Source organism: Strigops habroptila, chromosome 10 (assembly GCF_004027225.2).
Source record: "Strigops habroptila isolate Jane chromosome 10, bStrHab1.2.pri, whole genome shotgun sequence".
Classification (NCBI taxonomy): domain Eukaryota; kingdom Metazoa; phylum Chordata; class Aves; order Psittaciformes; family Psittacidae; genus Strigops; species Strigops habroptila.
The window spans coordinates 721,014-734,727 of NC_046359.1; the positions used below are offsets into that span (position 1 = coordinate 721,014).

A 13,714-nucleotide genomic window follows, 5' to 3' on the forward strand; every position below is an offset into this window, starting at 1 on the left:
TAAAGCATACTGACAATTAGAAGTTATTTTAATTATTAATAAGACTAAAGTTCATACCACCATCAAGGAAATATACTGTGGCAATTCCTGCTCATTCTGTAGTGGCTCTGGGTTATCAAGGGTCTCTTCACGTACTTTTTTTCCCAGTTTGCTAAAAAGTCTGGGGTTTTGGTTTTATTTTGCTCCATTTTTATTTTTGCAGTGAAATGGCAAAATGGTAAGTGATATTCCTGAGATGAGGAAGCAGTTTCATGCACTGGAGAATGTATTAGAGAGCTGTTTAAAGTTTAGGATTTATCTAAGGACCATAATATAGTGTCAAGCCTTTTTATAGTAGTTCCACTGCTCCTGGACATTTCACCAGTGCAGCAGGCTTTTCTTTATGTTTTTAATTTTGTTCAATAGGAGGGAGCATTAAGAAGTTGGTTATAGGACTAAAGAAGACTGCTCAACAAGGTGGGCTAATAGGTCAAGTATTAAAATACTAATACCAGTGTACTGCCAGGTACCTTCTGCAGAAACACCAATGCAAAGTTTAGTAACCCACTAAGAATGCCCTACAGCAGCAGCAGCAGAGGAAAACCAAGAGTGCTGGGCACGGAGTCTGGTGTGGGTGTACATTATGTACCCTTTCTACCCAGTGCTGCTGCCAGTCAAGCGGGCCAGGTTTGATCACTTAGCTGTTCTTGCTGAAAATAACACCGGCACAAGACCCCACCTAGAAACTTGCAGAAGAGAATTACACACGTGGGTGCCCCTAGGCAGCAGTGCTTAACTGCTTGTGAGCGGCTCCGAGGGCTTACAGGAAAGACAACCCTATTGATGGGGAAAAAAAATGACCCCGGGGAAGCCCATGATGAATAAACCAGCAGTATCAGATAAGTCTTTTCTCCTTCTGGCATGCCTTTGCAATGCTCTTAACTCAGTCCTCCTCACCAGGCCTGGGAGAGTAGCTGCTGTCCTTGCTTTACTCCACCATATCATTGTCCTGGCTTGGTGCAGGCTCAGATCTAAGCAAGTCTGCCATTCAGCCACCACAGCTCTAGCGCTGGCTATGAAGGCCCTAACCAGCCTTTCTCAGCTAACCTGCTGTTCTCAAGAGATCTTCTCTTCCCCAGCTTCCTGCGCCCAGCATGCTGGCTCCCACACCTGCACTCCAACCGTGTGTGCTTGGGATGATTCTCTGGTCTTTCCCTTAGCAAGCAAGGGAAAGACCAGTGGAAAACATCACTGCTCTGCAGCTGGACTGCTCTTAATTAAATGTGCATTTTCCCCTTCCCAACAGCTGCCGTTCTGCAGTATAAGGCCTCTGTCAATCAGGTAGTCTCAGGATCACTGTTACCCCTCTTCAGCGACACATGTAGTGATCTTGCTTGTTTGTAAGCATTTACTCTGCAATTCTTGCACTTGTAGTCACTCTTTTAGTTGCAACTGAACAATGGTATAGATAACACTAGGAAATGTGTGAAATAGTGACTGTCCAGTCCATTCCCATCTGAAAGGCATTTCCATAATCTTCCACCTCAAACACACGTTGACACACAATGGGATCATTAACAATGAGGAAACCACATGTAGAACTGCGGCCGTCCTGTCATCTGTCTGCTCCTCAGCTACAAATGGTGACAGTTACAGGGCTATTTAGAAAATACTCAGAGATCAAGAGAGACTTCTGAAGTGCACAGGGTGGAAATACTGCAGGTCAGGGTGGTTCAGCTTTCATTTTCCGTTCTCACCCCGGAGAACCAAGTGGACAGTATTAAAGGCTAAGTACAAAATGCAGCAACTTTTTACAGAACCAGCCTTGGCCAGGGAGGGGAGATGGAAGAAGAGGTACTGAGCGCTGACAAGACTGACTCTAAAGGCTGATGACCGTAGCAGCCAGGCTATTAGGGACATAGGATCATAGAATCACAGAATTGCTGAGGTGGGAAGGCAACTATGGAGATCATCTTGTCCAACTCCCATGCTCAAGCAGGGTCAGCTAGAGCCAGTGGCCTAGGACAGCGTCCAGTCAAAGTCTGAATATCACCAAGGCTGGAGACTTCACAACCTCTCTGGGCAACCACTTTCATTGTTGGATCACCCTCACAGTTAACAAAGATGTTTCTTGTGTTTAAAGAAAGTGTCATGAACCACTTGCATGTGTGGGTGACCTCAGCCTCAATACTGGCATCCATCCCCCAGCATGGAAGAGATCAGACCAGCTGAAGGATACATGGCAAAATTTTACAGATGGCTGATTGTACAGCTTTATGAGCAGGTGCTGCAAAGGAGGTTCTGTCTTGAATCCCTGTGGCAATAGGGAAATACAGATAAATTTTCTAGTACCAGAAAAATGCATTATGACACAAGTATCACCAAACTGATGAACTTCTCAGACCGCATTTGTCAGGGTCCTGAGAAGGAGACCAAGGGGTACCTCATATTAACTACTTAAGATCTCAGCTGATTTCTGTTGCTGGAACGCTGCAGCAGAAGTTCTCAAGGACCTTATTCCATGACAGGAGCTGTGATACCAGGCAGAGTAAGAAGCCCTCTTTCCTTCAGGATTCTCCAGAATAGGAGACATGAGACCTCATCCCATTGCAACCCTCCCACTCACCTACTGCTCTGCCAGGAACCACTGACCTTACACATGTGACAGTTCTGCTCCCTTCCTTGTTATGAAAAATGCTACCATGTGGTAAGAAGAATCGTATCTCATCTACAGCTCTTCCTTTTTCACATCCAAAATAGAAGAGCCATGTAGGTCACTGGTAGTTCACTGAAATCAGCCTAGCTGGTGAAAGAGCTGTTAGTAAGGGAAGCAGTGACAGGCATATGAAAGTTAAGCTGAACAGAAAAAAATCAGGCCAGGCTCTGCAAGACAAGCCAGAGAAGCCCATAGCTTTGATAGTGTGGGTATCACAGCTCCACTGCCATCTGATCATCTTGGAGCCCTTTGATATGACATATGTTCAGTATCACTGTCCTCTTGTGATGCTCATATATTGCCCATCAATCACTGCAATCCTCAAACAGGTATTTGACAGCAGGAAATAGCAGGCCGTTTCCCATTAAAAGATTTATCGAGCTCTGCATTATCTGCATTAAAGCAAGATTACATATGTTTGCAGAGTTCAGAGTCTAAAAAATTAAGGAAATGTACAGCACTGTAAGGAGTGTTAATGTCAGTTTTATTTACCTCCTCTATTTTACAGTATTCAGTAAATATGTACAGAAGTACATTTACAGATTACGATATCAGTGATCAATGTCCACATTTACCAAGAAAAATGGGTAAATAGAAATGTGTTCTATGTAAGGAATGTTGTTGAATTTTGCTCTAAAACAAAACACTATTTCTTATTTTCTGACATTTGACACTGGAACCGCATAATCTTGTGTTACATGATGTATATTTTGTCTTCAGCTCTCATCACTTGGCAGAGATGGTTCACGGAAGACATGAATATCGTAGTTCAAGCATGGGTGAAAGGCAAAACACCTGACAGTCTCCGAATATGTTCCTCTTCCCCAACTCTTCTCCCCACACGTGTACCTTTTCACACTTGTCTAAACCACACTTCAGCCATGCAGTATATTTAGATTTTAGGAAGATGTGATGTTATCAGGACTCATACATATTTAAGAGCAAGGGCAAACACTTTCTTGCATACTATACTGGTTAACACTGAGATCTTTCTCAGTCTAAGCATGTATACGCGTGATTTAATGTGATTCCATTTGTAAGAAGTATGCCACCCTCCTGAGACCCTTGTATTTATCTGCTTTCAATTACATTTGAAGTATTCAGAAAGTCTCCTATACTAATCCCATCCAAGTTGGAAGCCACATAGCTCATGCATGAGACTGTCAAACATGAGTAGTTGCAGATGTCAGTGCACCAGTGGCAAGAATCCAGGAAGATAGATCAAGGCTTAGTCACTGAAGAATACACGCCAGCACATCTCAGATACATAGCATTGTAGCACCTCATGAGGAAAACGTGTCGTGACAGGAAATCAATAACCTCTTGGAGGTGATCTGTTTTTGAAATATTCTTGATTAATTATGCCAGGGTGTGTTTGGCAACTTTGCCTGATCCAGCATTAAACTAATGCTTTTTGCATGAAGCACTATTGTAACTAGTCTCGTAAGTCAAATCTGATGGTTCAAGTCAGACTTTAAAGGGTCAGGTTATAGATTTTGTAATGTCTTTGTGTCCGACATTGCTGCCTTTACTATGGTGTGTAGGCATTTACTATGAATCAAAATAACAATTGTTTTAACATGAACAAGAGCATTTAGAACTAATTGTATTTGAAGCAGAATGATTCTCCTAAATAAAGTATGTCATATAGCGGGTAAAACAAGTAGGGAATGTCTGTGATTTCATGACAGAAGACGTCCCAAAAGTTCAGGATGTTCCCCAGGCTTGTTTGCTTACATGCCTTCTTTTCAGAGAAGCAGCAGCTCTAGGAGACACACAAGCAGGGCTGCACCTTTGTTTTTCTTCCCCTGCCTTCCTGCACAAACTCATTTTCCCCCTCAACAAGTTTTCTAACCATACCTGCTGCCCCATCTACCCCTCCACAAATGCAGGACCGCAGCCCATGCCTCCTGCCTTCCCTGTACTCCCACCACATACCTTCTCTTCCCTGCACCCCAGCACATGTTAGTGCCTTACGCACCCACTGAAAGCACATCACTCCTGGTCTTACTAATACTGTGGTGCCTCTAGACCCTGCTTTGGCCTGGCTTTTGCATCCTGAGCACAGAGCGCAAGACCAGAAGTGGTTTTTTTCCTGCTGCAGGTGCTGTAAGCAAAGCTGAGTGCAGAGCTGAGAGCTGCTCTGGTGCCTGGCCATGGTGATCAGGTCAGGCGGCAGTAGCTGCTGGTGTCCCTGCTGCCGCACAGCGTAGCCCTGCGCCGTTGTGCAGGCTGGAGGAGTGCGGAGCTGATGCTCATGCAGCGCTTTGTCCAGGGGTTTGTGCACTGTTGCTTAAGAAGCTCTTCCCTCATGCCCCTCTGCCTTGCAGTGAAGTACATGCTGTTTAGAAGACACAGGGCAATGCACCTCAGGCAAAACTGGTTACAGACAGATCGCTGGCTGCATGCTCATGTTAGTCTGCTACTGCTTTCTGTAATATGAGGGCAAAAAAGCTTAGGAGGTTACATCCTCTGGAGTTATTTATTAAAGGAGTTTGCTTGTATAATATAAAGAAAGAAATAAAGATAATGACAACATCTGTGAGGTAAATTGTTTGTATCAAGTTGCAGATAGTTGCAGTCATCACGTGATAGATCAAAGTTTGACCTTTGGCTACCTCACCTGCGCAACACCCAATAAATCCATCTCCTCAAGTAACCAGTTCCAAGATTTTAAATTTCCAAATAGCATCAAAGAGCCACCATTTGAAAAGGAAACTGCCAAATAATGGTTTTTTGATTTTCCCAAATGTGGAATTTCTTTCCTCAAATTATACTGGCCCAAAGCCCAGGACAAGCAATATTCAGTCCTGGACCAGTGACAGATTCAGAGTCCAATGTCTTCAGGTTAGAAAGAGTATACTTTGGCTATCAGGAAGCCAAAAATGTCCTTCTGTAAAAGCCTTAGTGCTAGTCCTGGGAGATTGCCAATACTAGAATTGAACATGGCACATATTAGGTACAGATATATTTTTCAAGTCAGTTAAAGAGATTTAGAAAACATATTGGTGTAAATTTTTTTCTCCTTTTGAGATATGGGTTCATGATATGGAAGGAGTTGGCTTTTCAAGGAGAGCAATACTGTTTTCCATATGAGTAAAATTGTTCTGAACCATTGCTAAAATACATCTGCAAGCTTTCTTCAGAGATTTTTGTGCTCGGAATCCATGAGGCTCAATAACTTTACTAGCACTTTTTCAGCATGACCTGCATAAACACTCAACATTCATTCATGCGAATGAAATCTTGGTGATACATGTAGGTGCATGTGTATAAACATTGATTTTAAGGATAATTACAATGACAAGAATGTATTTCTTTGCCTAGATAAACCTTTTTGCAAAATGGTAGCTTGAGAAATTCTAGTGCAAGTGGTTTTTAACTGGTAAGAAGCAAATAAGCTAAACAAAATATATAGAAAAATTACTTTGTATAACATTGTGATTAATGAGTGGTCCTTGGACAGGATGTACATGTGTCTGCGTTCCATACCGTTAGTGGTGAGTTTTTTCTAAGGATTTTGTGGCACAAATAAGGACTTGAGTTTGAAAGTAAATTCGGGTCCGCAGGGTTTGTTCAGCTATGGCTGAGTGCAAAGAACCCGAGTGCTCGCTGTCAGGAGCTGGCTGGGGACTTTGGGCATGGCACAGAAAGAACAGAAAGCCTTGCTGAGGGATCCCAGCAAAAGGAGAGAGGTGACTTATGTGACATTGGACTTGGCATGTATTTAATGGTATCTGGATGTATGGCATGCTTTAAAAGCAGTTATATTGACGTTAATAGAAAATTGAAAGTTAAAGAAAATTAAACATGTAGCAATGCTGTTACACTTGGCAACGCAGCACTGGTTTTGCAGTTTCGCTGTTCCAGATATGCCTCATACCATCCCGTCCCATCCCTGCCATCATCTTGTTTCAAGTCCAAGTGACCAAGATTTTGATGTGTTGAGTTAAGGCATTATCTGTGTCTGCCAAATGTACTGATGGATGTGAGGGGAGACCTGTGGTGATTGAAAGAGGCCAGCACGGGAGCAAGGATGTGTTGCCCTGGGAGCTGCTGAATCAGGGCCAGGAGAGCACAGAGGCGTCACTTGGGCTGGTAGGATGGGAGTTACAAGGAAGCAGCTTGAAGCAGCAGGAGCTCAGATGGGAGAGAGACATCTCAGAGGGAGGCAAGTGAAGAAGCTTCCAAAAGCAGAGGGAAACCAGGACAGAGGGGCAATCAAGGTAAAAGCTGAGACGTGCTGAAAGGGCCAAGATGTCTCAAAACTATAAACTTGAATGAGGAGGTAGGCTTTCATACCAAAACTTTGTTACTTCAAATTTTGTTACTACTGCAAGTTTGATGCTTGCTCATCTTAGGCTGACACCCAGGAATGGAACTGAGGAATATGATGTGATTCTCCATTCCTCCATAGCTACCCTACGTGACCTCAAGTGAGGCATTTCATCTCCATCTTGCCCTCTTCCAAAATGTGGATAGGATATCCTACCCCTACAGATCAGGGCTGCTGTGAGGGTATGTTTAGCAACGCTTCTGAGGTGCTGAAGTGCTTCAGTGATTGGCACTGTGGAAATTCTATAGATAAACACCTATATATAACCTCCCTGACACTAGTACAGTCACAGGGGTGAGATCAGATTGACACTGCTATTTCAATATGTAGTATGTACTTCAGGCATCATAAACAACCAGAACAAATCCATCAACATTAGGTATGTGTGGAGAAAGTGGTACAGTTCCTGTTAAATAAGGTATGCCATGTCCACTGTATTTATGTACAGAAAAGAGGGGTAACATTAAAGAAGTGTTAATTTTCTTGTCAAAGAACATTGCAGTCTTATATTGATTGAAAATGGTTATCTCTGGCTCTTGTGTGTTTTGTGGCGTTATAGGGTATTGGTCTTTGTTTAGCTCATACAATACTTCTTCCTCCTTCCAACCTACAATAACAATTAACGAGCCATCTGTGGCTGCCTTGGAGTGCATCCTGTGCATCAGCATGTCTCAGTTAATAGTCATAATTTCTCATTTGTAAGAGGAAAAGTGCTACTAGCGCTTTCAGTCTCAGAAGGGCTCAGACTCACTCAAGGATTCCAATTTATTATGCACCCAGCTCTGATATCCTGCTGCTCTCTTTATGGATTAGACTGCCTTGGTGGAAGGTATCATCCTTCAGATGACCCATAAATACTCTCTTGCCAGCTGTTCTTTCCCAGAAGTTTCTCAACGAGTAAATCATAGTGGTGCTCTTGGTTTACTAGTTTCTGATCTGGTTCTCCATGTTATTCTTCTAGGAGCATGCAGAAAATGCAGCTTTACTACTGCTATTACTCTGCAAATGGCCCTGACTACAGCTGTAGGGATTTTTAGGCCTATTAGCATCGGTTTCTAAGGTGAATACACCAGTAGTGATTTTAAATTAAGAGAAATGGTCATTTTGCTGGTTGTTTCTTTAATCTCAAGGTGCTTTTTACCTGAAAGGTAAAACGAGAGGCAGACAGATTGCTTCACTCATTCTGACATGCAGCAGCTGTTTAACGACATCTAATCTGGCTGTGAGCTGAGGAAAAAAAAAAAAAGTGAAGGGTAGCATCCTGCTGATGGAAGCTAGATTCTTTAGAGGAATGTTAGAAAGGCAGAAAGCAGAGGCAGCCAGCACATGCGGCAGTTTGCAACAGTTCACGCCGCAGGGTGCAAAGAAGGGGGCCTCCATCAGAGCTGTACCAGCGTACGTCTTGGGCACAGGGGTGGTGTGCTGCAGGGCAGTTTCCTCAGCAGATGTTGGAGCAGCTGCCCGGCCAGAGCAGAGGCTCTGATGCGGACACAGCTTTGGGTGGGAGGTGAGCCCTCCGGCTCCCTGGCTGCACAGGTACTGGGGGTGAAGACTTATCTACAGCCTCCTTGTTGCAGAGAGTGCCAGCACTTCCAGGAGGCTCCCAGTCCACCAGCTGAAATGTTGGTGACATCAAAGCTGCAAGGTTTCCTGTCTTGTCAGTGGGCTTTCGATGACTCTTAAGAGCGTAGGCTGAATGGCATGCTGACGCCCTCTCAATAGAGGTCCATGGTATTTATATTGAACTAAAATGTCCTCTACCCTGTAGTTTTTAGTCTGATCAAACTGAGTAGCAAGTCGCAGTCTTCTGTTCATTGAAGTGAATTGTAATTATAATTTATGTGATCCCCAAATGGTTTCACTATCCCTGCAGAACTTTTGTGTACCGACCGGGCATCGGGGAAAGCAGGTGGGTTTTTAGATTGAATTCGTTGTTGTAAAGGTGGCTGTGGACACTCTCTGCAGATCAAGACTGGGTGACTTGGGAAGATAGCACTGCTGTGTTTGTGCTAAGGACAGAAGATAGCAATACACAGAGCTGTCAATTTAGCACCTTTTGAAATGCTTTAACATTCCCTTTAAAACTAAGGGAGGAGAAAAGGCCAAAGCAAGGTATTAATGAAAACAGTGTTAAAAAAAGCAGCACTTACTTGTTGGAAGATAAAATACGTAATCAGTCTTTCAAGAATAAGCGCTTAATTTGCCTAAAGACTATTACAGAACTTACTGTACCTGATTTGCATAAAATCTTTTTTTCCAACTAACTGTTGTAGCACACACCTAAAACGGGGAAGCACAGTCCTCCATCAAAGCTCAGCTTCTCAAGCCAGCACTACAGGTGTGCTGCCTATTTGTAATGTGATTTACCAGTCTCAAGTGTCATTAGACACATATATACCATGGGGGGCTGGGAGGGGTATGTATTTTAATATTGTCTTTTTGAAGAGTTACTAATGAGCAGAGTTCCTCTCAGGAAGCAGTGGCAATTGTTGTAGGAATTAATCCACCTGCAGCTCCTGGGGTGGCTTTTTTGCAGTGTGTGCTAATTCAGCTTCACTTAGAGACTGAAGTCAGTCTCTGGAGTGTTTCCTGGATCAAATTCTCCGTATGATAACCTTTCTGCAAATTCCAGCCGGGCTCTGCATGTTGATCTGGTTTCTCTCTGTTTTGATGCATTGTTAGCAGCAGCTGAAGATTTGGCAAGCCAGATTTCTTCTTCGCTTGTAGGTGGTGGGACCTTGGGAAGCACTGCCATGTGCTTCAACAAACAAGATGAGAAATGTTGTGCTGCCCTTTAGCCTGCCTGTAAGTAGAAGGGATCAGATCCAGTGATACCAGTCAGGCATCTTTGATTGGCACAGCGCGATCTTCAACAAACAGGTTGAGGAAGCATCAGTGGTATTTTCTCTCTAAGCCTCAGATTCCCATTGGCCCAAGTTTATTCAGAAATCGGGTAGCAAAATCATGAGAGAGTATGAAATTTCTGGTCTCCTGCAGCTCTCCGAGCCCTAATGGATACCACTCCAAGCATGTTTGACCCCTGCTCACCTTAACTAGGCTTCGGTCCAGGTGCCAGTCTGATTCAAATTTGGTATTTATAGCGCCAGAGTTTTAATTGGCACTGTTTGACAGAAGGTATCCCTGCCTACAGATTTCATGGTGTTTAAATTAAGGTTTTTGGAGGGGCTGAAATGTAGGAAAGGCAAATTTTATCTTGCTTGTAGTTTGGATAGAGCACTGAAACAGCTTTTTAGAGTGTTAGTTTCACTGCAACATTTTAAACCAAAGTTCATACTCTGAATCTGTAAAACTGCAGTGTTTGCAGGTACATTACATGGGACATTTGCTATAACAGACTAAGATTAAAGATACACGTCTCTGATTTTCTCCTTAGACTTTTAATTGCACTGTACTTTTAACAGGATTTTGTACACAAACTCTTCAGTGATACAGCTCATTATCCTCTCTTCCCCCCCTTTACCTTTAGAAAAGAGTAGAAGTGAGAATTTAGGGAAATAATGACCTATTTTATTATATAACCACAGGAACTGGGAGGAGGGAGAGGAGAAAAGCACCTAGACTAAGGGCTGATTGCTGAAATTGTTTTAACTACTTTTTAATTGGCAAGCTGTTGAGTTGTTATCATCAATGAAGAGTGCATCAACAAGCAGTATCTAAAGTGGTAAAGATTTCAGGTGAGAAACAGACCTCACAAGTTCTGTAACCACTATCGATATAGTGCAGAGTTAAGACTAAGGGACTGGATCACAAGAATGTGTCATACAAGGAATATCAAGGATAAGGGTTGGAGTTAATAGTCTTTGTTGCCTTCTGTTTTTTTCTCTGAAGAGGTTATGGAGGCGGGGCAGGAGATATTTGCACAGCCTCCAGCTACCCTGTTTTGGGGGCTGTGCGGAGTGAGGTACTGATCTCTGTCTGAAGACCTTTTCCATACAGATGCAAGTCATACCGGTGAATCTCCAGGGCTTGCTTTGCTGTCAGGCCCTGGTAATGGACTCTCAAAGTCCTGCACAGTTTACAGACCTCTCATCTAATAGTGGCCACCTCTATCACAGGCCAAATGTAAAACATCTTTGCATTCCCTTGATGCTGATTTATACTATTTAAAGGAATGGAGGCGGAACAAGTTGTTAAAAGATGAAGAAATTGAAAGCTCCCCTAACTGCTGTATTATCCACCTGACATTTGCCAAATGCTAGTCATTAATTACTAATGCCTTAAAAATCAGAGCAGTTATCCAATTCAAATCATGTTATATCTCCGAGACAGGGCGTTTCCATTACCTTATCATTTCCCATTCAAGCACTTCTTCCTTCTCCGCAGTTGTTAAAGGCTGAGACTCCACTCTGTTTCCTCTCATTTGGACCTGTTGTCCACGCAAGGATATTTCTACTCCATGCCTGTCCTATCTTCATGTTGACGAAAATCAGTGTGGATTTACAGCATTAATTATTATTACAAACTTACAAATCCAGCCCTCCAGCTCCCCCCAGAGCTACATGAGCACACCTGATGGCAGAACACGGCCAACATCAGCCATAACCTTCTTTTCCATTTGGTGATCAAGTGCTGGGGGAAGGATTGAACCTGGTTTAGCGCTTAGGCTGCCCTGGCAGTAGTACACCTGCAGACATCCCTGTGGACTGGGCAGGAGAGTTCACAGTCACACACCAAGCCCCAGAGCCAAGCTCTCAACTGAAGTAATTCCCTTTGGACACCAGGAGTAATTTGGCCCCATGGTTGCAAGGCAGCGTATGTTTCTGCACTCGCCAATAATGTTGGTCCTAGGTGAGCTGTGTATTCAGAAATGATGGGGTTTATTTCCTGGCACATTTGTTCTTCGCTTATGTATATTTTCATGCCTGCCAGCACTCTCAAATCTAGACATGGAGTGTTGGGGGCAGGCTAGATGCAATTTTTCATGCTGCTGACATTAATTGGATGAACAGACCTTCTCAGAAGGGGCAGTATACGAAATGTGTATGGGAAAATGACAAAATAAGGAGTTTCACAGCTAAATAAAGACAAGTGGCTGAAAATGGTTTTTACAGCTTTGGCTTTCATATGTTTCATTTGGGAATCTAAAACCATTTTGCACAACAACTAACAAATTAAGATTCACAACACCTTTCTGAGGAAGATAATTGCTCCTGTCTTACAGATGGAGGAACAGAGGTATTGAGGCTATCATTTGAAAATACGTCCCCTGTTTTCAAGTCCCCAGATTGAGATACATTTAAACCTCATTCTCAGAAGCATTATATACCTCCATTTATATTTATTCATTTAGCATTGTTTGTGCTTAGAGTCTCTGAAAATCAGATGCGATGCCTCCTAACTTGAATGGTCAAAATAACCGAGGTGATGTGGCAAAGATCACAGAGCAACTGCCACCCCATGTCCCCTCATGCCATATCCCCTTTTTACTCACTGAGTGTCTGCCTTGGATTCCCAAACAAAAGGAAAAGCACATTCTGCTCACTGCTTTCTGCTGCTCTTTTGAACAATTGGTTATTATGGTGACAATATTATTTGGGTTCTTGATCGACTTTGTGGAGTCATTTTACCTTGTCTTTCTAACCATCAAGAAATTGACTTCAGGTTTTTGTGATTAAGTTTCTTCTTGTAGAACTAGCATGGAAATGCAGTGAGAATCATTTGTATCACCTGTTTTTCCCCTGTTGTTTTGTCTTTTTCAGCATACAACAGTTTTGCCCTTTGTATTAATCGAGATGAGAACAACACATCATCAGTATCCGAGCAGGAGCTGTGGACTGGCGGCAGTGTGCACCTTTGCTGTTGGCTATATTTTATGGTAAGGGCTGTACACGCTGTGTTTTCATATTGTATTGGGGGTTTTATACTGCTAAATTTGGGCACATATTTCATTATGGATATAATCGCTAACAGATTCACGCTGCATGCCTCGTTTGGTCCAAGACCTGGGCTTTGTCTGGTTTCCCCAGATGCTTATATTTTTAGAAAGTATATGCCAAACCTCACACAACAGGAATTTGTTGAACAATCCCATGTAAGCAGTAGTCTTTCCAAGGGTACATTTTTCAACCTTTTTTCAATCTAAATGTTTTTCTTGGACCTTAGTTTTATTGCTTAGGATTTTTGTTCTATCAAATAAAATTGAGAATAGTCAAATGATTTCCTGCATCAGTATTTAAGTGGCAACAGAAAAGATAGAACACCGTCTTTCTTCTTTACTAGTTCATAAATTCTTTCTGTAAAATTGATTACAGAATAAGCCAGTAATCCAAACACTCTGAAGTTTGTTTTAAAAAATGCAAATGTTTGCGAAAAATTAAACTAAAACAGAAATAACCTTTCTTACACAACATTAAATTAAGTCTTTGGGCAGTTTCTACTTAAGCACCTGACTTGCATGACAGAGTTAATTTACTTTGGTCATTCTAGCATTTTATTTTTCGGGAAACTTTTCTTTTATTTACAATACTCCTTTAATACCATCTATCCTTTACCCTTCCTGCAAATATCTCATGACCCCCTGTTTACTTCTAGTATTCTTTCTTCTCACCTCACAACACCCTTCCCACAGCAAAGAGGATAATTGTGGATAATACTTGCTTTTCCACCCCTCAAGTGAGATAAAACCAGAGTGAGGAACACAGGCTCAAGGCACTACGGTCATA

General features: G+C 42.6%; 1 protein-coding gene across 2 annotated transcripts in view; it reads left to right on the forward strand.

The window, feature by feature from the left end:
• AIG1 (androgen induced 1) overlaps positions 1-13,714 on the forward strand; it is a 125,731-nt gene that overhangs the window by 99,332 nt on the left and 12,685 nt on the right. For both annotated transcript variants that reach the window (XM_030498947.1, XM_030498948.1), the window contains exon 4: positions 12,752-12,867. In XM_030498947.1, the coding sequence (XP_030354807.1) occupies positions 12,752-12,867 (116 nt within the window). The remainder of the gene's footprint in view (positions 1-12,751; positions 12,868-13,714) is intronic.